The sequence below is a fragment of the Haliaeetus albicilla genome, chromosome 14, assembly GCF_947461875.1.
Source record: "Haliaeetus albicilla chromosome 14, bHalAlb1.1, whole genome shotgun sequence".
In the NCBI taxonomy this organism is placed as follows: Eukaryota; Metazoa; Chordata; class Aves; order Accipitriformes; family Accipitridae; genus Haliaeetus; species Haliaeetus albicilla.
Genome location: NC_091496.1, coordinates 33,003,649 through 33,024,845, shown reverse-complemented (window position 1 = coordinate 33,024,845; position 21,197 = coordinate 33,003,649). Strand labels below are relative to the sequence as shown.

Sequence of the window (21,197 nt, the reverse complement as noted above, 5' to 3'; positions counted from 1 at the left end):
ACCCTTTGCTTGGCAGGAAAGTCTTAGGATTGTCAATAATAGTTATTTGGATTTTGCTAGTAACATTAAAGTTTGTATCCTAGGTTACAGAAAGCACAAACACTCCCTCTCAATACTGGTTTTAGCCAAATGCCTTGGTTTTGCACCTCTCACTTGCTGGAAGTGACTTTATAAGTTTTACATGAAGTGGAACAGTGGCATCTCAGGGAAATATTGTAAGCTCCTCTTAAATCAGTTTTGGAAGCACCAAGGGAAGTACCCTTGTACTTCTATACCAAACCCCCACAACAATTTGTAATTGAGGACACTTGGTGACCATTCAGCAGTCTGATCTTCAAAGCTGTTCAGGACCATAAATATTCAAGGCATATATTTTTGGGTCCTGCTTGGCGCTATATAAAGTTATTACCTTTTTGTTCAGTGGCTGACAAAATTTTTTATTTTAGTTCCTTTGTTCAGACCTAATCTAAGTAATTTTTCCCCAAAGTTCTTGATGAGAGAATGTAAAAGAGAGAACTGGAAGAGCTTCCACCTTGATGCTATTTATTTCAAGCTGCCGAAAGTAAACCGTAGGAAATTACTCCAGTGATAAGGAAAGAAGTTCTGCCCAGTAACCCTGACTTAGAGACCTCAGCAAGAATGATGTGGGATCCTTGAGTTTATTTTCTGTTGCTGCCTTAATGAGATATGAAACCATGCAACAGAAAGCTGATCTTACTGCTATACTGTAACAGATTTTCCACTAGGGAAATGGAAAGTATGTAATATATCACGAACGTCATCAAGAAAATGGGTTACAAGCATGCCCAGCTTACTCTACTGAACAGCTAATAGAAACACAAGATCAAATCTCCTTTGGAAGAAATAGGATTAAACATGAGTTTTCCCCTGAATGAATTCTGTAACTGCTGGCTGGGATAAAACAACTCTCCTCCTTCATTAGTTTTGTAAATATAAAACTAAATTCAGCCAAAATTATCTACTGAATTTGGATTTATTTGTCAAAATAGTAATTTCTCTGTAGTGTCCTTGAAAATGTAATCGATGAGTCCAGTTAGGGCATCACTACTTTCTGCAAAGTCAGCATGTACAATGCAGCTATCAGGAGATAATCTTTCAGATTTAGTAAAGATGGAGTTACATTTCCAAGACTTACACAATAATGGATTCCAAAACAGGTTGCAAATATAACTGAAATGAATTAATTTTGGTAAGTTACTTAGAATTATATAAGCTGGATCAAAATAATATATGATTTATCAAAGAAAAAAACACTAAAAAAAAGAAGCTCAGGGTTCCTCCACCCATAACTTTCATTGTTGAACTTATATAGGCCTGATACAATAAACATAGTGTTTTACATACGGCTTTGTATTGCTTTGCCATGGAAGCCCTCATTCATCCTTTGCCTTGGTGGTCAGTTTGGTATTTTTCTTGTGAGTCTCCCAGCTGGGGAAAGTAGTATATGGAGGAAGATTAAAAAATCATGTATTCACAAAAACAGCACAAAGCTGGTAGCTTCTGGTATGCTAATTCAGTGACTATCAGCTGGCAGAGAGCTGACAACTCTTTTCCTAGAAGTTTCTTGCAAGACATGAAGCATATACTCTCTCCAGGAACAGCCTGTTAATGCTGTACGTGATTTCACTCTCCTTTTGCCTTCAGCAATTGCATAGTCAGAGTTATGAATTCTAATATATGAATGGTATACTAATAAAGAATGAGAATATCTTGCCCAGTGAGGTACTACAAAGATCCATGAATTTGTGATGTTCCCGCATTCGTATAATATGACTACAATGTCAGATCAGTGGAATTAGTGCAATTCCTCTGAAACACAACACTGTGATATGAGGATGTCTCATGACACTAGTGTTGTGCTCCAAGAAATTTTTTGTCACACTATAGAGCCACACCTAGCACAGTGAATGAGGTTCAGATGCCTCTCTATCCATGTAGCCTTTGTGCAGCTCACTCCTATGGTCATAAACTTTAATACAAATTTCTGGTTTTGAGGAGTTTAATTCCTGCTAAAGCTAGCATTTCTGAATGGCACAGGATACCACTGGGTAAACACAGATTTGAGTTAGCACAGTTAGGAACCATTTCACTTGCTATTAACAATTTGATGACTGCTGTTTGTGTCTTGGGATGTTAAATTTATATTCTCTTGTGGGCTAATTTTAGGCTACTACCCGGAGTGGGACTCTGGAAAAGGCTGGTAGCTAGGAGAGTGCTATGTGAGCCAAATTATCCCTGGCATAACTAGCAGGGTTGATATGAGAAATGAATTGGGCGCTATGTCTCTTTACTGTAAGGAATACTTTCTCTCGAGCCAAAGTAACAGCTGCAGTGTGCTTCTGTCTTAAAAAAAAAAAAAAAAAGCTTTCTTTTTTGGCAGAGTCAGTGCACGTGCCTTTGTCTTCACAGTACAGTAATTCTTACTTTTCTGAATGATTTGTATGGGGTCACTTGTACATCTCAGGTTAGAGGGGGCGTTTCTTGTGCATTCTTCTCTAAGAGTATGGGGTGACCTACGCTTGCCTCCCCTTGAAAGCTGAAATTTCCCCGGCTGATAGAACAGGTGCACTGTGCTGGTGGAGCACGAAGACGGGGTGAAGTTCAGAGCGGGATTCCTGCCCCCGGGGTTAGCAGAAAGCACAGAGCAGTCTGCCAGCTTCTGTCCTGGGACGCTGAGCCCCGGTACATCCACGGCACTTGCACAACGCTGGGTGTAAGACCTTGTAGCCAACATATGCCTCTTCGCTTTCCTTCCCAGGGGATTTGTAATGATATCAAAGTGCCTGTCTTCACTTGTAACACAAAGAGATCATTTTAATCAATCATAGGCTTCTTAAATTAGTACCTATGACTGCCGGGCATATATTTAATTGCAAATAATACTTTTTGGCAGGAGGTTAGTATTTCATAGACAATGCTGCAAAATTATTCATATGCAAAATAATGTAGGATCTCAATAAAAACTAAGGGAAACAAGTTCCAATTACGTGGTATGGTATACAGTACCTTTCAGTCTCTATGTAAGTGTCCTAGTATTTCACAGGATAAAACCTGGCAGAGGACTTCATGTTAAATAATATAAAAGTAATGAGGGATTAAGGGAAGAGTAAACGTGCAGTCATTAACCTTACAGTAATTCACCATTGTTCAAAACCTATTACAGTGTGAATGCAGATAGTAGCATACATGTAAACATACTGTAGTAAAAAAAAACCCACATTTTTTTTTTCAGAAGAGCTTTTGAATCAGCCTAAGAATGAAGTTTATTATATCGAACTGTTGAATCCATTTATAATATGGTTCAAAACACCTACAGATTTCTACTGGTTTCTATAAAATTTCATTGATTTCACTCCCTTTAAATTCTGTGCCTTCATGGGTTCACCTACAGGGTCACCCTGAATGGCTCCCCTGTGCCCTGGTCTCCTCAGCATCGGCACCACGCACACACTGACGTGCCCCTGGTCTCCCTCTGGAGTGACCAGGCTGGCTGAAGGGACGGTCCACTCGAGGTCCACCCAGTGAGGGTGGACGAGACCATGCCAGAGTTGACTTCCTGGCTCACCCGAAAGCATCCCTGCTGTCCTCACACCTTCCCCCTTCTTTATACGCTACTCCGATGCTTACAGACCTTCCCAACCTGCTCTCAAGACTAGAGAAGATCTTAGAACTGTGCTATCCAGTGTGGGTTGGGTTTTTTTACTTCATACTTGACCAGTGATAATTTTCTTTTAAGTGCCCTTTATCTGGACCCTGTGATCATTTAGCCTCTGTTTTACTTGTGTCAGCAACAATACATTTATATTTCACTGCAACATATATGCTGTCCTTGTGTACTTGTGGAGGTTTCATGGCTAGATGGTGGCTCCATGGTGTATATTTATATATACAGTATAAATATAGCCTCTGGGACTTCTGAGGATAAACATCACACAAGGGGATGAATAAGAGAAGTGACTGCAAACTGGGCAGATTTGTGCAATGGCTTTAGTGTTCTGACAAAAACACTAAATAAAAAGCCTGAAGGATTGATTTAAATTGTATTCCACAAGACAGAAAAATGCCAAGATAGAATAATAATGAAGTAAAATATATACTTTATATAGTCTCCTTTTCCAAATCAAATTCATTCATAAGTCTTACTTTTTATAACAATTTCACTTACTTAAATGTTGCCTTTTCTAACAACTGACTTTTATACTGCTACTATTTTCCACTTTGTGATTTGCAGTCAAAACCACTTACAAAAGACGACTTTAAAAAAATAGAGGCAAAAAGAAGTTAAAGGATTTAATAGCTAATCTGTGGCAGGTTGTACTGGACCCAAGGAAGAAATTCATTAACTACTCAATGTGCATGTTTACAAATCCTACTCTTTTATCTGGTAAGCCTTATCTACTGCAGCATGTTAAGTGTACAATACAAATATTTGAATAATCGTGACATAATTGCAATTCAGTTTGTCCATGCAATCCCAGCGAAACCCCGAGGAAGGCAAGTGGTTTCAGTGAGCACAGAATATCCTTGTATTTCATTCACTTGCAAAGTAATTGGCACAGCATACTTCATTCCAAACATATCCACTGAAAGAGATAAGTGAAAAGAATAAACAGTGTAAATAGATGGATTTATTTCACTAATGTAGGAGGCATTTTGAAGGCAACTGTTCAATAGCAAGCTTTAATGTCAACGCAGATTTAATGAAGTCAGAATACATTACATCACCGAGGACTGCATTTGCAGATGTAAAGCAGCATAGTTCCACTGCCTTAGCTGAAGCTTTACCAGTCTATCTTCTAGCCTTGAAAAATCTTATCAAATATTCTCAGTTGCTTCTCCTTTCTTCCTCTTCTCTTTCTTTGTAGCCTAAGACTATTTTCTCCTGAGATTTTCCCCTCTACATCTCTGTTCTTATAGTAGGTCTAATGATTCTCTTCTTCCTCTCCACTTTGGTCTCTTTGTCTTTCTCCAGGAATCTGTTTTTCTTTGTTTCATAGAATCATAGAATGATCTGGGCTGGAAGGAACCTCTGAACGTCATCCAGGCCAACTTCCTGCCCAAAGCAGGGCTAATTTCAAAGTTAGTCCAGGTTGCTCAGGGTTTCCTTGTCCAGCTGAGTTTTGAGTATCTACAAGGATGGAGACTGCACAGCCTCTCTGTGTCCTTGTTCCAGTGCTGGACCCCTCATTTGAATTTTTATTTTTAATGTTTCGTTACGTATTTTTGCAGTTCTGCTCCTTTAGACAGCTTCCGTAATTCTCCAGCTTCGTTTCTTCCTCATGCCTGTCTCCACCCTTCTACCTGTTAAAGTTGTAGCAAACATACTATTTCCATGCTTTCTGAATTTTCTGATGTACTTCTATTTCTTCATAATAGAAATACACCCCTTCCTTTGATATGCAGGGTTATATTTACACCTCACAAGATTCAGACTGATGCCATATGGGTAGAGGTCAGGTTGAATGACCGCAGCTTATTGCCCAAAGCCATTCAGGTAACATGAATACTACTAGAACTGCCTTAAAACCCCCCCTCTTGCTCTCCTTTGCTCCTGCATGCTAACCCATCTTGCATTTGAAAATCAGACTTGTGCCTAATACCTGCAGAGCTTCAGTGGTTTCTGAAAGCGTAGTGGCTGCTAAGTACAAAAAGGCGTTTGAATTGAATTCCTGACACTGCCTGAATCACCAGATTCACGTTTGGAAGTTTACTTTTTGTGTAGGATGAAAATTTGAAAAAAATGATCAAAAAAATTGGCTCAGTTGGCACTGGATTTTGATCACTAGTCCCACGGCACTGCCAGGAGCTACTGGAACAACACTGGCAATCTAAACAAATGTTGTCAATTTTAAATTGCTCTAAAGAGTCAATCTTTAGACAGAGATGGACCTTCAATGTTTACTATAGAAGAGCTGGTGTTCCATTCCAATGGACAATACAGGGAAAGTTAAGCACATTAAAATGACATTTAAGAAAAGTAATCTTATTGTTTTTAAAATATTCACATTTTGAAGTAAATGTTGCCTTCTCTAAAACATTGGAAATACATACATAAATGCATACATAAGTTGTTAAAAAATTGACTCATCTGCTTAGATTTGCTTCGAAGTGGGCTACAACAAAGCTTCGTGCTTGAAGTGAGAACACTGAACTTTGACTTCCCTGATGCTTCATGCTTCTGTTCATTTTTAGAAAAAATAATTTTGCAAATAATAAACAAGTGAAACATCACATCTTAATCAGAGAGTATTTGCTTACGCTTAATGAAATAGTGCCCATTTAGTTCATCACTGACAACCGTTTAAGGTGACTAAGGAAGGAGATAACTTGCTTCATTCTGATTACTGTTTCAACGAGTGAGATACAAAAAAGGGGCAAATTCTCATTTGCTGGAGAAGTCTCAGGCATGTGCAACAATTGCTCCTCTCAATTTAATCTCTTCCCGTTGTTCATGCATTTTACAACAGTCAGTACAATTGAAGCATTCATCCTTGAAACTGCTCTACTACTATGTGAGCACCCCATGTGTTAGTTTTCTGCAACGGGACATCTCGGTGTACTGAAACGAGCCTTGTATCTTCATGCTCCTGTGACGGTGAGGATGGAGCTCTCTCCACCCACCTCCTATTCTTCCTCACCACCCAATGCTCAGAACTGGAGTTGTGTTTACATGTCATGTTCAGTCTTCTCCAGTGTATGCAGTTTAAAAGAAATCAGTTTGGAATTCTTGCTTCTTGTTGGATTACTTGGATATTCGGAGACATAGGCTTTCTGTTTGTTCTCACTTCACTGAAGTCTTCAGATTTCCAATATTTGTTTCTTGTCATATGGCAGTGCTTATCAGTGACCCACGTAGAGAAAACCATTTAATATGCATCTGAGAGCTGCCATCTTCAGAGTAATCAAGATGACAACTCAGTATTCCCAATGAGACTCAGTATTCTCAGGATTATGCTGGATACCAATATATTTTGGAACAATCCAGACATCCCTTCTACAATCCTGGACTCTGACAGGGGATATCTGACTTTACTCTAGCAGTGAAGGTTCTTCCAGCACTACTCACCCTCATTCGAAGCCTGATCAGCTCATTCCCTCATTTCAGAAGGAAACATGTCCTCCAACTCCGCTTCTACATCACAAGACTCCTAAAATAACAGGTGAGTCGGATCACAAAACAGCCTTAAGACATAAAAGGCACTTTGAGCTCAGAGGCCATCCCTGAGGCCATTTTGCCTTTGACAGAGCGGTCACTGGCTCCTCTTGTACCCCAGTGAGAACAGAGGAAGAGGCTGGATGAGCTCAGTTCCACCTGTGCACTGTGTTCCCTCCAGCCATACAATAAGCAGGTGATCACTTCTGAAGTTGTTCATGCTATCTTGGCCACCAGTGCACCGACAAAAAAACGCACTGCACGCAGTACTTGCTGAGATTATAAACGACTCTGTTTAAACCCTTTATCTGACTTTCTTTTTGTTGAAGCAGACAAGAAAAGATTGAGACAAAGCACTTAATAAAGAGGAGACAAAAGGAATATTTAAAAAAAAAAAGTTGTACGTACATTGCATGTTTTCTGGAGAGCATTGGTGGCTGAATAGACAGATCTCACTGCCTGTATTAACTAGACCCTCATCCAACGTAGAAACCTGGCTCACCATAGGTATCTGCATTGTAGATATTTTCATTTAGATGGATGACGCTGAAGACGATTCCCCCATCTTTAACAGTGATTAGTCATCAACTAAGTGGATTCTCCAACTTGGGGAATTTTCAATTCAAGGCTAGAGTCCCGCCACTCCCGCCCCCCCCCGACGGTGTAGGTTTAATCACAGCTATAAGACCTTGATTTGAGGACCAAACAACTAAAGATTACATTTCATTAAAACGAAAGAAGCTGCCTACTTTTCCTGAAAAGGAACCACTGCACTCGTACAGCCATTGCGGGAGCGCGGCCTCCCGACAACCTGTTTTCAGTAAGGCTGGTAATGCCCCGGCTCCATGTGAGGACGCACCCGAACGCCGGTACGAGCAGTTTTATGAAGACTTTGCCTGGAGGGAGTAATCTAAGGGGGGAGACGACGACCTGGTGTTAAAACAGAAGACTTCGACACCGTGGGGTGTGTCGGAATCTGCCTTCCAGACACCTCCTGCCTGCGGAGCTGCGTGTGGAAACGCCCGGAGGGGAAGGTGGCGGGCGGGCGACGCTGACCCTCCCTGAGGGGACACCCTCGACCTTCACAGCGCTGCCTCCGCCCCTCTCAGGGCGAACCCGGCCCCGCCAGCCTTCTCAAAAGCCCCGGTTTTGTCTTCGCTGACACCTCTCTCGGCCTCTCACGCCAGAGGACGTGGGGAACCCACACACGACCGGGACCATCCCTTCCCGCCCCGGCGGGTGCTGAGGGACCGGCCCGGGCGGGTCGACGCCTGAGAGGGGAGGCGGGGCGGCCGCCCTCCGCCATTGGGCAGCTCCTGCCCCGGGGGCGGGCCGGGCTCCCCCCTCCCGCCCCGAGGGTCCGCTTTGAAGAAGTGCGGGTCCGGCGATGGCCACCGCCTGGAGGCAGCCGGGCAGCCTTCTCCTCGCCTCCCCGCCGGCGGCGGGGGTCTAGGGGCAGAGGGAGGCGGAGGAGGAGAAGGAAGAAGGGCCGCCCTCGCCCACCCCGGCGGCGGCGAGGGAGCTGGGGGAGCGCGGGCGTGAGGGGCTGTGAGGAGGAGAAGGGAGCGCGGGCGTGAGGGGCTGTGAGGAGGAGAAGGGAGCGCGGGCGTGAGGGGCTGTGAGGAGGAGAAGGGAGCGCGGGCGTGAGGGGCTGTGAGGAGGAGAAGGGAGCGCGGGCGTGAGGGGCTGTGAGGAGGAGAAGGGAGCGCGGGCGTGAGGGGCTGTGAGGAGGAGAAGGGAGCGCGGGCGTGAGGGGAGCCGCGGAGGCGGCGGGACAGCGAGGAGGGACTGGGGGGTGTGTGTGTGGGGGGGAGAAGCATGGAGGAGCCGCGGGGTGCGGGGCCGGCCCAGGCGGCCGGCGGCTGCTGAGGCAGCGGCCCCGGGGGGCGCTGCGGGCACGCCCGCCGCGGAGCGAGCCATGCGGGTGGCGAGGTGGCTGGCGGGTCTGCTGTGCCCCCTCTCCCTGCTCCTCACCCAGTCGCGGGGAGTCCGCTTCCACCCGGGACAAGGTAAACAAGCGGTAACAAAGGGCGGCGACCGCCCCCGGGGGTGGTGGGGGGGTCCCGGCCCTGCGGCCACGGGCGGGGAGGAGGAGGAGGAGGGAGCGTTTCCTCACGGCGGGGCGGTGTGGGGTGTGTGGGGGAGCAGCGGGGCGGCCGGATCGGGGTCTGGAGGCAGGGTGTCCCGTCCCGTTCCCCCCCGCTTCCCAGTCCCGCTGCTGTCACTGGACCGCTGGCTAGTGCTACGAGTGCCGTGCCGGGAGCCGTTTGGGTGAAGGTTGCCGCCGTGCTGTTGGGTCAGGCTGAGTCTCTTTTGGCTTTCTGTTGCAGAGACCTTAGTGAAGCGGCTCTCCTCGTACGAAATCGTCACGCCCGTCCGGGTGAATGAATTCGGAGAAGCGTTCCCTCACACGCGTCACTTCAGCAGGAGGAAGAGGAGCTTGGAGGCACCACTGGAGCCCGCTGCTTTCCGAATGCATTACCAGCTCACTGCGTACGGGCAGGTCTTCCAGCTCAACCTGAGCGCCGATGCGGGCTTCGTTGCTGCTCGGTATGCTGAGGTGCACATAGGGGCCCCGCAGGAGCAGCCCTCCCCCGATTTGCGCCACTGTTTCTACCGTGGGCATGTCAACGCGCGGGAGACGCACATGGCTGTCTTCAGCATCTGTGGTGGTTTGGTAAGCATGTTGGTTACTGCCTCCTGTCTCCATTCATATTCTTCTTCTCCTTGAAAGAAATGTAGTGGGATGCCTTTGCTGCAGAGCTGAGCTGGAAATTCTCGGGCATCGTTCCAAGTAGTTGGTCATGAAATGTCTTGGCATCCGCAGTTTGCAGTCATGATGATACTCTTTTGGTGGGATATACAAATGCTGCTTTCAAAGGATCTATGGCTGGCCTTGTAATAGATTTGGTTGATGTAACTCCTGACACCAAGAGCATTATAACGGCGGAAAAAACATGCCTCAGAAACACAGTAAGCTATTGTTTTGATAAAATGATGCTGTTAGTTGGCATCGGTTATGTGTTTGTCACTTTATAGGTACTGTGTGGTTATGAGTGAGGAATAATGGTGCTTGAAATGATGAGAGAAGAACTAGCATTGATATTTCTTTTCTGCTGCTTTCAGCAGTGCTGTAGAGGTGTGTCATGTTCTAATAGGTGTGCAGTAGTGCTCTCTAATCATGTTTCTGTTAGAAGTGAATGGGAAACTTCCTACTAACTTCAGCGGGAGCGTGTCTATAAAATGCTTCTTGGGAAATGAAATGAGCAAAGAAATCGAAACTCCATAGATACACATTCTTTACTTATCCCTTGATAGCATTCCTTATGTCTTCCAAAGGGATAATGAACCAATAGTATTGCGCAACTGTCTATCAAAACTGGTGTACTGTGCTGCTAAATTTCATAGTTTTGTGCCTAGAAACAAGATGACCAATACCTAGCGCTTTACCACAGCACTGTTTATTGAAATGCTGAGGACAAGTATGTGACACGCACACTATAAAAATGCGATGTTGTAAATACTACTGTGAATTTAAGTTGAGGGTGTTCCGTGTTTTTGGCAGCCGCTCAGGAAAGTAAAGGTGCAAGACTTTTATTTTTGGAAATTGAAAAAAAATCCAACTTCATATTCTAGTCTCTTACTAGTAGCCTATAGAAAATAGAATGGAGTTGGCTGGATGCGTGCAGGAGGGTGTAATGAGTATTAAAAGAAGGTGATACACGATGGAAAAGAGGATCAGAAATAACTGGTGCTTGAGAGAGACACCTCTGTTGTCTCATGCTTATTCTTGGCCATTTGTATATATGCCACCTTGTTTTTGGGTTGAGCTCTGTAGGCTTGGGCTAGTCCTTGGAAATTACTGGAGAAGCAAGCATTTGAAAACAGTAACTCTGTATTCATCAAAGTTTTGCCTATATATCTTGCTATACAAACAGCTGTCATTGGTTCTTGTCTGCATTACCCAAAACCCAACTCAAACCCGCACCAAATGCCCCGATATGTTGCTCTAACTCACAGAGGGAGTAGGAGAGAGGAGGAATCACAAATACATTGGGTTTTTTTTTCCATGTTTCATGTTCTAGTAGATGCTCATATACCATGGCATTGAGAATAGTGTCATACTTTATAGGGAATAAATATGAGACGTTTTAAAACCTTCACTTTTCATAACTTTCGTTGCCTGTTTTAATTCTGTCCCTGCAAACCGTCACTTTTCATTACTTGAAGGGACCACATGTGCTGAAAATATTTTTTCTGAAAAACGTGTACCTACTGCACTTAAAAGTTGTCTCAACTACCTGTTACTTAGCAGTTCTCAAACTCTTCAGCACAAGACCCTCTTCTCTGTAGTAATTTGAATGTCTCACTTCTCTTGTCTCTCTCTCTGCTTCACTGGTACATTACAGTCTGCATTACGTATGCTTCCACTCAGAAATCCCTGAGTGCCTTTGCCTCTTCTAGATGAGCCTTGTGAACTTTCACTGCAGTTTCTGGCTGGATTTCATGTCCTCAGTCATTGCCCGGCTGACAGAGTGCCTAGTCTGAGCTACCAGCAAAGCCCTTGCCATCCTGGTGCTCTCGGGACCTTCTCTCACTGCTCATTTCACCTTTTGCCTAGGCAGACACAGCCTTGCGGAGATAGCATACCCAGCACTGTGGCTGCTTTCCACTGACTAATGAAGCTGGTAAGGTTTTCAGATGAGGAAGCAGAGCCCTGCATGGGTGCTGGTGCAGCTTTTGTGGGACATGCCTATAGTTCCCCAGGGAGGGATTGTGTGGGGACGAAGAGGCGGTCATAGCCAGCTGGTTGCCTGTATCTGCACAGAGTATCCTTCACCCTGACTCAGAACTTTTAGCCTAATGTTCTTCCTCGTCCTCATGAATTCAAAGTAAATGTTACACTCTCCATGTCACTGCCAGGGGAGACAACTTTTTTGGAGTCGAGAGAAGAACGGATGTGAAAGGAGGGAGATAGAGGCCAGGTGGAGTTTTCCTGTGAGATCTTGTTGTCCCTGAATGCATTCCTGACTCCCAGGTGGGGTACCCTCAAAAGTTAGTAAAAAGATATTTTTTCTCAAGGTTTTTAAAATTACATAGCTTTGTGCATGCAACAGATGTACCTGCAAAAATAAGCTAGTCAGTTATTGCTCTTTTATTGAACGGTACCACGTTTCATGAATACATGCAAAGATTTAAGTGGGATTGCTGCTGAGGTAAGATACTACTTATAGTGAGTGAGACAGTAGAAACCAGACTAGTGACTCGGTAGCCCTGTGTTATATTTATGTTAAGTAAAATCCCTTCTCTTCGCAGGATCCATTTTCCCGAAAGCTGAACTTGAGCTGGGTGTATGGAAATCAAAATAGAAGAGATTGCTTTGAACTATTAGGTATAACTTTATCTTCCAGCTTTGCATATATAAGGCAATTGCTGTAGACCAATGCTGTAAAAACTAGGGAGGCAAAAAGGACTTGGACTTAGATAAAAAGGTACAGGAAATTTAAAAATGGAATTTTAAAAATTGCTCTGAAGATGTGCCTGAGTGATCTGAAGTTAAACCAGGTACTTGCATTCACTTTATCCTGTAGGCATCTATTCCCGAGCTCTGCCCTGCCTTCATTCACAGCTTCACTCCTGCTTCCCAAGTTCCTTCTTTTCTTTTTTTTGCATTCTCAAGTTGAGTGTGTTCTCCCCCTCACCCTCAGTTAAGCCTTTTTCCAAGTGTGCCAAGAGCATGTACAGCCCAGAGTACCCATGGAGCATTGCTTAATGGCTCCTGACACCCTGTATGCAGTTTTGTTGTGTTACATTTCAGACCATGCCCTGGGTTCAGGGATGCAAATGGCGAAGGGAGGTTAGAAGGTCGGCAGGGAGTCTGTAGTAATTGCAAGGAGGGAGTGTGTAATTAGGGAAGTTTGGGATGCCGTCAAAGGCAGAAGGTCATTTGAAGTGATGGCCTGGGTGCCTAGTTGAACATCTGATCATGTACAGGCATCTTTAGAGTAATTTTTGAAATTTCATGCTTTATTTAATTTTATTTTCCTAGGTTCTATATCTCTTTTACTGCTTTAGTCAATTACAGCTTCCTACAAACATGGGAAGCAAGATCTGCTGAGGACGTCCCTGGATGCATGTAGACTAAAGAGACCTCTCAAATGTTATCCAGACAGCAAAATCAAAGAGGTACCAAAAAAAATATTAAGAAATCATTTAACTTTTGAGAACATATGGCTTACAAGTTTATTCACAAACAGGAGCAAATACCAGTGAATAAAGTATCTTGAAATGAGGGAGCTATCACCATTTATAACTTGAATGAGCCTTCAATTCGTAGCAGGCCCCTGTCTGAAGAAAGGAGCTTTTTTTTAATTTAATCCTGAATGAATGCTATAAAACCAGGTTTTTTAGTCCTTTGAGAAGCTTGGTGTTATTTCTTAGAGGTCAGGAATGTGTTGACCGATGCTGAGGATAGTTAAAATCAGTTCTTGTGAGCTGGGAGAATGCCTAAGTGCCAAAGGTGTTTAATGTGACTGTACTGTGAGAGAGGGAGCAGTAAGAAAGGAGAAACATACATCTTTTTGGGTGTACAGTCTCTTGTGTATAAAGCAACTTCACATGTTCTCTGACTGGCAGAAGTTAGGAGTAGGAAAGTACATGTGAATCTTTTCTTGCATGGATTTGCTAGCTATCAGCTTTCCGCAGTCCAGGAAAGCAGGACTGCTTTGTTCTAATGTAGCTTCTGGAGTGTAACAAGTCTGTGTGACAAATTCCTTTCGCGGGAGCTCAAGGAAGCTCCTTGGTAACACTCCTGCACATTAAGCTTACTTTTGTCTGGAGGATGGCAGGAATATGAACCTAAGTGTGGATCTTCAGAATTTCCTCAGTACAAGAGGTTGTGTTTATTTTTTTTATTAATACGGGTCAGCGGATCACCTTTCTGAGAGATTTTGAAAACAATTCTGTCTGCTACTGTGGATGAGTGCAGTGGTTCCTTTTAAGGAGAAGTAGGCAGTCCTGGAATTTATCTCAATGAAATGTAATTTTTAATTGTTTGGTTAAAAAACACACAAAAAACCAAGCCAAACCAAAACTTGCTAGAAGCTAGTGCTAGCATAGCCATCATCTAGTTTCTTGTGCAGATATAATGCAGGTAACAGACTCTAGATATTTGTGCCTCAGTTACGTTTTTTGCTTAGTACTAATAACTTCAATGAGTTAAGCTACATTGGTTTTCCAAAGAAAGCTTTAACACTTGTAACTGGAAGATATGCTTACCTTGACATAACTTAATGCTTTAACTTATGGGCTGTCACTTCAGAAAAGTTACTTTCTAAATCTGAAAAGCAGATTAGTTTTCCGCATTCAGGTCGCATTTATAAACCTGTGAGCATCCATAAGCCACATAATAGTTTTTATAGATTTTTATCTTAGTGTAGAGATTCCATCATAAGCTGGGGAAAAAAATCATATTGAAAAGTCAAACAATTCTTTTTTGGACAAACTAAGTCTTATTGCTGGTGACTGGTTGATGTGATGACTTCCACTTAATAGTTCTGGGTTCACTTGTCATATAGGCATACAATGTGAGACTCCAGCTCTGAATCTCTGCAATACAACAGTCAAAAATTTAGTGCTTCCATTATCACCCTGTGCACTTGTTCTGTCTCTCACCAGCACAAAATGGTTTCAAGTACAAGGATTGACTTTGCAAGTAAAAGATAATGTTCTTTCTTTTTGTCTGTTGCTTTTATAGCTAAAGAGAACAAAAAAGGATCAGGAAATAGACTGAACTCTACCTTCTCTACTTTGAAAAGGTCTAGATAAATACTTTTGTACTTGATTGCTTCACTTGAATTTTTAATTTAATCTTTCGTTTTGCTGCTTGCTTCTCTGATTATTTATTCTTTTGCTCTTGACTTAATTTCCTTTACAGTTTTTATCTCATTTACTTTGGTTTGTTTTCCTCTTAGCTTTTCCTTAATGTGTTCTCATGTATCTTTTACTATTGCTATCTTGTCTCTTTTTAGCTTTGTTTTCCTATGTGTAGACACTAGATGTCTTCACATACATATGAGAGTGGACCATCACACTTGAATTTACTTGAATATGATCCTGTATCCCAGAGTCAATTTCTGCTTGTCTGCCTTGGTAAAATCACTATTCATCACAGAATTTGTTATAAAATAGTAAGACAGTGTAGGTCACCCCTGCAGCTGTTACAAAAACCTGAAACATCCCCAGTACATTTCATCCAAGCTCTTTACATCTCTGCTTTTCCTGAAAATATTTCCACAGATGCTATGCTTTTACACCTGGACCAGTACAGATCAGCAAATACAGGTGGTAATTGCAATTGTAAACAGAAAATACCTGGGGTTGTGAATTGTGCAGCTGAAGGTCTGTCACAGAAAATGTCTGTGGGAAGCAGTAGGATCCGAGTATGTGTCTACCTTTTCAGCAGCGATTCTGCATGAGTTGCCCTTTAAACAGCCTGGGACATGCCTACGTAATGTTTTATGTCAAGGGTGCTCAGCCATCGCTGGCCTGCCTTTTGCCCACATCCTGTGTCTGGTAGCCTTCTTCCCGGGTGGCTGCTTCAGCACATTCTGTTTGCCAGATAAATTGTTCTGCTGGCTGCAGCCTGTTCTTAACTGCTGCCTTTATAGACGATCCACAATCTCTGTTTTATCATTTTGCATTTATATGACACAGGTGGATTTGCTGGAAAGCTGTGGGCAGCCACAGGAGGTTGGATTTACTTTTATTTATATATGAGCATGTTCATTAAACTTCCAGGAAGTACACAGAAGGTACTGTGCGTGAACATGAGTGATAGGAGTGTCACGGGAGGAGAGAGGACAGAACATAATGGCTCTTTGCTGTCACTAGGTGAGCTAAGTTACTGAAGTAGTGTGCAAATTGGTGCTTTTTTTTTTCTGGTCTTAAGTTAATGCTTCCAGCCCCAGGTGGCAGTCAACAGTTAGCCGTCATGGATCTTGGGAAACTTTGTACTCTTGGGGAATAGATAAGCTTCCCACATGAGATAACGTATCTGCAATAGTCTCAGTTGTTATTCAGTTTCAGACGTACCCTTATGTAGAAAATGGCAGGGTTATGGTAGCAAAGTCAGACACTGTGAGAACAGGTCATATCCTCTGGGTATACACATATTGACAAAAGCACTCAAGGTAGCTTACTGTGTGGTTGACTAAAATGGGTGAAAATCTAGTCATACCTTACGTGTACTTGAGTGATAACCACCTGATGGTGCATATGAGGTTGAAAGGACTTTATGGAGCTATTCATCTCCCAGTGAGAGAAAAAGGTGGTTCTGCGTGTACTTAAAAACATCAAAGCTAGGAAGTTCTCTTTAAACAGAGATAAGTTGCAAATGTAAATTTGCTTGATGTTTTCTGAGACAGACAAGATTATATGATGGAGTTTCCTCCAAGATTAAGCAAATGGAACCCACAGGTCTGTGTTCTATGGGAATGCTTAGCTTGATGATAGTTTATTTATGTGTTGAAAACAAACCCCCGAGAAACCAAAAATCAAAGCCAACCACCCCCTCCCTCCCAGAAAAACCCAACCAGACAAAAAAACCTTTTTATGTACATATACATTTTGTTTTAGCAGTTTCAACAAGTATTGCAGAATAGCTGCTTTACCATAATGAAATCTCCATGTATATATATCTATGAAAAAAGCTGTTGTGCATAATTTTTAATTGACTTGTCTAGCTTGTTCACTGTGAATTGTATATAAAGGTAAAAATAAATAAATCACCGCTGTCTCTTCCTTCCACTCCAGTGAATTTTGTTAATTGTCATGAACCCTGTTCTTTCCAGCTGTCTCTTATTCTAACATTCTCTCAAGTTCTGTGCTATGTAGCCAGTCTGTTGCGGCTACAAATTGTATTTAGAAACTCCTGGAATACCATTTTTACCAAGTTTCAGCCAGACTTTCTTGCCTAGAATAGCCTTATGAAGTGATGTTCAGGGTACCTAGGGCCAGGTTTTACACTTCCTGCAAGAATGTCTTTTCCCCTATGCGTTATGCAAAAGGGACATATCTTTTTCTGTGTGTGTGTGTGTGTTTGTGTGTTCCTGAGTGAAAGTAACTTGGCATTGAGGACTCTGGATCCAGTGCTACGGTTATCAGTATGGTTACATCAGGTGTGATCTAAACATACAAATGGGTAAGATGCCTTTAGGAGTCTACATGGAATTCAAATTCCAATATGGAATTACATAATTTTATTTAACCAGTGATTAGGTGCCTTTCCGGACTGGGACACTTCCGAGCATAGGTAGATGCCTCATCAGTTCTGTCAAGGTGTGATTCCTATCTGCTCATGAAATCTTAACATCACAGAATTTGTAAGGAGATGTAGTTGATCATAGTTAAACTTACAACAAAAGTTTTTTTCCCTATAATAAGCTTTTACCATTTTATTTTATTTCTCTCTAAGAACTTCAAATATAATGTTGCTTTCAATCACTTCTAAAAAGGTGTTCCACCAGGAAACACTTATTGCCAGATATTTCTTCCCTCCTGCTTAGCTGGTGTACTATTTACTAATTATTTCTAGCTGGTGTATTATTTATTTTATTACTATTTTCTTATTTCTATTATATTAGCTCTAGTTTTAATTAATACATTAGCTTGCAACCACTACCTCTGGTTGTGTTTCTAGCTGAATTATCTTCTAGTAGAAATATTTTTTCCAGATGTTGGCAGGGTACCATGATCAGATAACCTCTAATACTTTTTTTTTCTTCAGTGAACTAATTAAGCTATGCTTCTTAAGTCTTTCATTAGAAAACATTGTAACAGTGGAGCAGGAAGAAAAAGGTGAAGGGCTTCTCACATGATTCAGAAGAGCTTTGAATTAATGCAAGGGGGAGGGAGAGGAGGTGGGGAAGAGAATAATATAAAAGGAAGGGATTTTGTAATTTACTTGGACCATGAAAGTACTCTTGCTATAAACTACTTGCAGATTTTTGAGTTAAGAAGCCATACCATGAGGGCATGAAAAATGCTTGAGCACAGGAGTGGAGCTTACCTGAGAGGGAGTCTGCCAGTTTAGAGTCACGTTTTCCAGAACTTCAGTTGTTCTTTTAGCATTTTTCTGAAATCTTTCCAATTTTGCTGTTGGACATATTAATTCCATGTTTCTGAAACCTGCTATATATCCCTTATGTTTTCCATGTGTTCTACAAAGTTGCCATTATACACAAGGATGTAATTTGTATATGGGCATGGTACATACTTTAACCATAACTTCTGCAATATTTATTTCTACTACTCTTGGAATAGAGCAAATACATTGATTAAGACTGTACAGTTTTAAGCCACTTTAAACCACTAAGACATACCATATATAGTGAGTAGCTGTGTTGATCCATTGAACCTTGATTTAATATAAAGTGTCTAACTCATCTAGAGTATTTTAAATCCAAGAAATAAATTATCTTCCTCATGTGGGTTTTCTCATAAATTTCCTCAAATCCATGCATATGCATAGTCCTGGGTAGCACTCCCTCTTTGGACCACTTATTTATGATGTGCAAGAGACTGTTTTCAATTTTGTACTCTACTTCTACTGAAGAGATCTTTTAAATGTACTTTTACCTCTTTATCCGAGAACAGAAATAGAATGTTTCAGGCAGATTTCTTGTTATATGATTTGAGAGGCATCTGTAGATGGTAAGTAAATCCAGTTCTTTTCTGATTTCATTTCCTGCATATGCTTGGGCTCCTGTTTCAGCAACCTGCCTCTGTACATCTAAGTGACTTTGCTTTATTTGTTTTTACCAAAAGTATTTTTCATTTGGATTTTCATTTGGATCTCACAGCCCTTTTGCTTGTACGCCTAACACGCAGTAATAACTCCATTTGTATCAGTAGAGTCTGTTACCAGGTTAAGTATCACTTTCATGAATGAAGGACTATAAAGCAGATGGTGTAGCTGGTGGCTGAATTTCTGTAGACCTATGTGTTAGGAAAATGTGTAGCTAATCAAACTCCATCTTTATTCTTTGTAAACAATTTAAAGGATTGGAATTGGTGGCTTCAAGCTCAATGTCTGCTTGGGTTTTAAATGACAAATCACATACCCTTCTTAAGATGCAGCACTGTTTACATCTCTTATCCTTTGCTCTTTGTCATGTACAATATAATAAGTTCTTCTCAACTTGGATAGGGGATGTGCAAAAAATTTATCATAGACTACCGGTGGGAGGTCTTTCTAACTAGTCAGTGGTAGGAATTGTTTACTTATACATTGCTGAAGAGGAGAGAATTCATTGAGGAAAGAATGAAAGTTTGTTGCACTATAGATTTTTGATCAGCTGTTTCTTCCATATCTAAACAGACAGTTGATCCTGGGATACAGTGCAAGAATCAGTGGGCCAGAGAGTGAGCAAGTGAGAGGAAGCCTGGCTCCATTTTTCTAAAATAGTTAGCCCAAGTATCTGGACATGTACAGGGTACATGACTTCCATTGCTAGTGCTTAAACAAAGAAGTGTGGGAGTGCACACCTAGAGGAGGAGCAAGGCAGGAATAGCTCTTTTGGAGTACCAGCAATGCTAGATTGACTTAGATCAGTCATGATGCCTCATTTTGACTCTTCCCAATCCACTGGGTAGGATAATGCATGCATAAATATAGTTTTGAATTCCTAGATAGGATTTTTCCTGTGGTAGCACTTGGTTGTCCGAGTATGGGGTCAGGAGTCTGAGTGGAATTTTCGAAGTGATCAGACTCACTCAAAAACATATGTCTTACTGATTTTTTTTTTTTAATTTTTTTTTGAGTGTGAAATGGTAGAAAAATATAGCCTTGTTCTTGCAGTTCATCTCTTCCAGTGGAAGTCTGATGTTCTGGAAGATGAGTTTAGTTTAAAATGTAGCACAAACTCTTTCCTTAATAGTTCTGTGCTATTATTCTCATAATCAGTATGTTTGTTGTAGCTGAAACTGTTTCTTTGTAAAACCTGAAAGCCTGTTAGTTGGAAAAGCCATTGAAGAAGCAAATACAGAATATCTGCTCTAGCTATTAGAAGGGGTAGGAGGGAAGTAAAATGTATGTGTGAAGTAAAGCAGTAGCAAAAATGTTTTTGCTTAAATCTAAAATAACATTTTAAATGTCTCCTATCTCGAAATAGGGTTTATGGTATGTCAGGAGAGAAGAATTAATTAGCATGTTAGTGTTCACAAATAGCATGGGGTCAAATTTATCATGTTTTGGTAATTGGAACTTTAATAATTTATGTAATAAACATTAACATGAATCTTAGCATCAGTTGTTGCTGCTGTCCCTGAGCGACAGGCTCTTCTTCTCTGTCCCTGTCATTTTGCCCAGAAGGTTGCACCTACTTAGGACTAACTGACAAGCTGTGGCATATCTGTTTTCATGAGGCCCTTTCCAGGGAGGCACATAGCATTCTCAGTACACTCGACCTGCCATCCCCTACAAATCATGTGCCCTGGAAACACTGGGTGTGAGAAGGCTGAACTGAACATCCAGCATGAAGACTACTTGCAAAGAATTTAAAGTGGGGGGGGGAAGTGTTTCTGTGAGTTAGATTAAGCGATCTTGAAAGGAAAATACTACTTAGCTGTGTCTTTTTTCATTCTGCAACAAAGGCGATGCAGAGGATCCAACCACAGTGGGTTTACAGTAACTGTAAATTTTGGATGATATGTATGCTGTGTGTCAGGCAAGATTACAGACAGTCTGACATACGCCTGAAGCCTAACAGACTTTTAAATGTAGAAAAGTCATAACTGCTTAGAAGGATCGCAAATTCAAGGGGATATTATAATTCCAGCACAATACCCTGGACGCTAAGGTAGTCTGCAGCAGATTTTAAGACTACTTGTAGGTTGCTTGAAAAAAACCTATTCTCTCTTCTCTTCTTGTGTATCTTGCTCTGCCACTCTCTCTATAACCCTGAGTTTCAAGGCTGACATGAACACTTAATCTCTTAGACCATATTATGTAGTTTATCACTAT

At 41.9% G+C, this 21,197-nt stretch overlaps 1 protein-coding gene across 4 annotated transcripts in view; it reads left to right on the top strand.

Annotated features, from left to right (window-relative positions):
• Nucleotides 1-8,538: 8,538 nt before the first annotated feature.
• Nucleotides 8,539-21,197, top strand: part of ADAMTS20 (ADAM metallopeptidase with thrombospondin type 1 motif 20) — a 99,052-nt gene continuing 86,393 nt past the window's right edge. For 3 of the 4 annotated variants that reach the window (XR_011327811.1, XM_069802213.1, XM_069802212.1), the window contains exons 1-2: nucleotides 8,539-9,183; nucleotides 9,505-9,851. Coding sequence is in view for 2 of the 4 variants with exons in the window: in XM_069802213.1 (XP_069658314.1) it covers nucleotides 9,093-9,183; nucleotides 9,505-9,851 (438 nt within the window). In the remaining 2 variants the exon portion in view is untranslated. Of the gene's footprint in view, nucleotides 9,184-9,504; nucleotides 9,852-20,737; nucleotides 20,868-21,197 lie in introns of those variants that run through there. The other variant, XM_069802214.1, reaches the window with a different exon arrangement.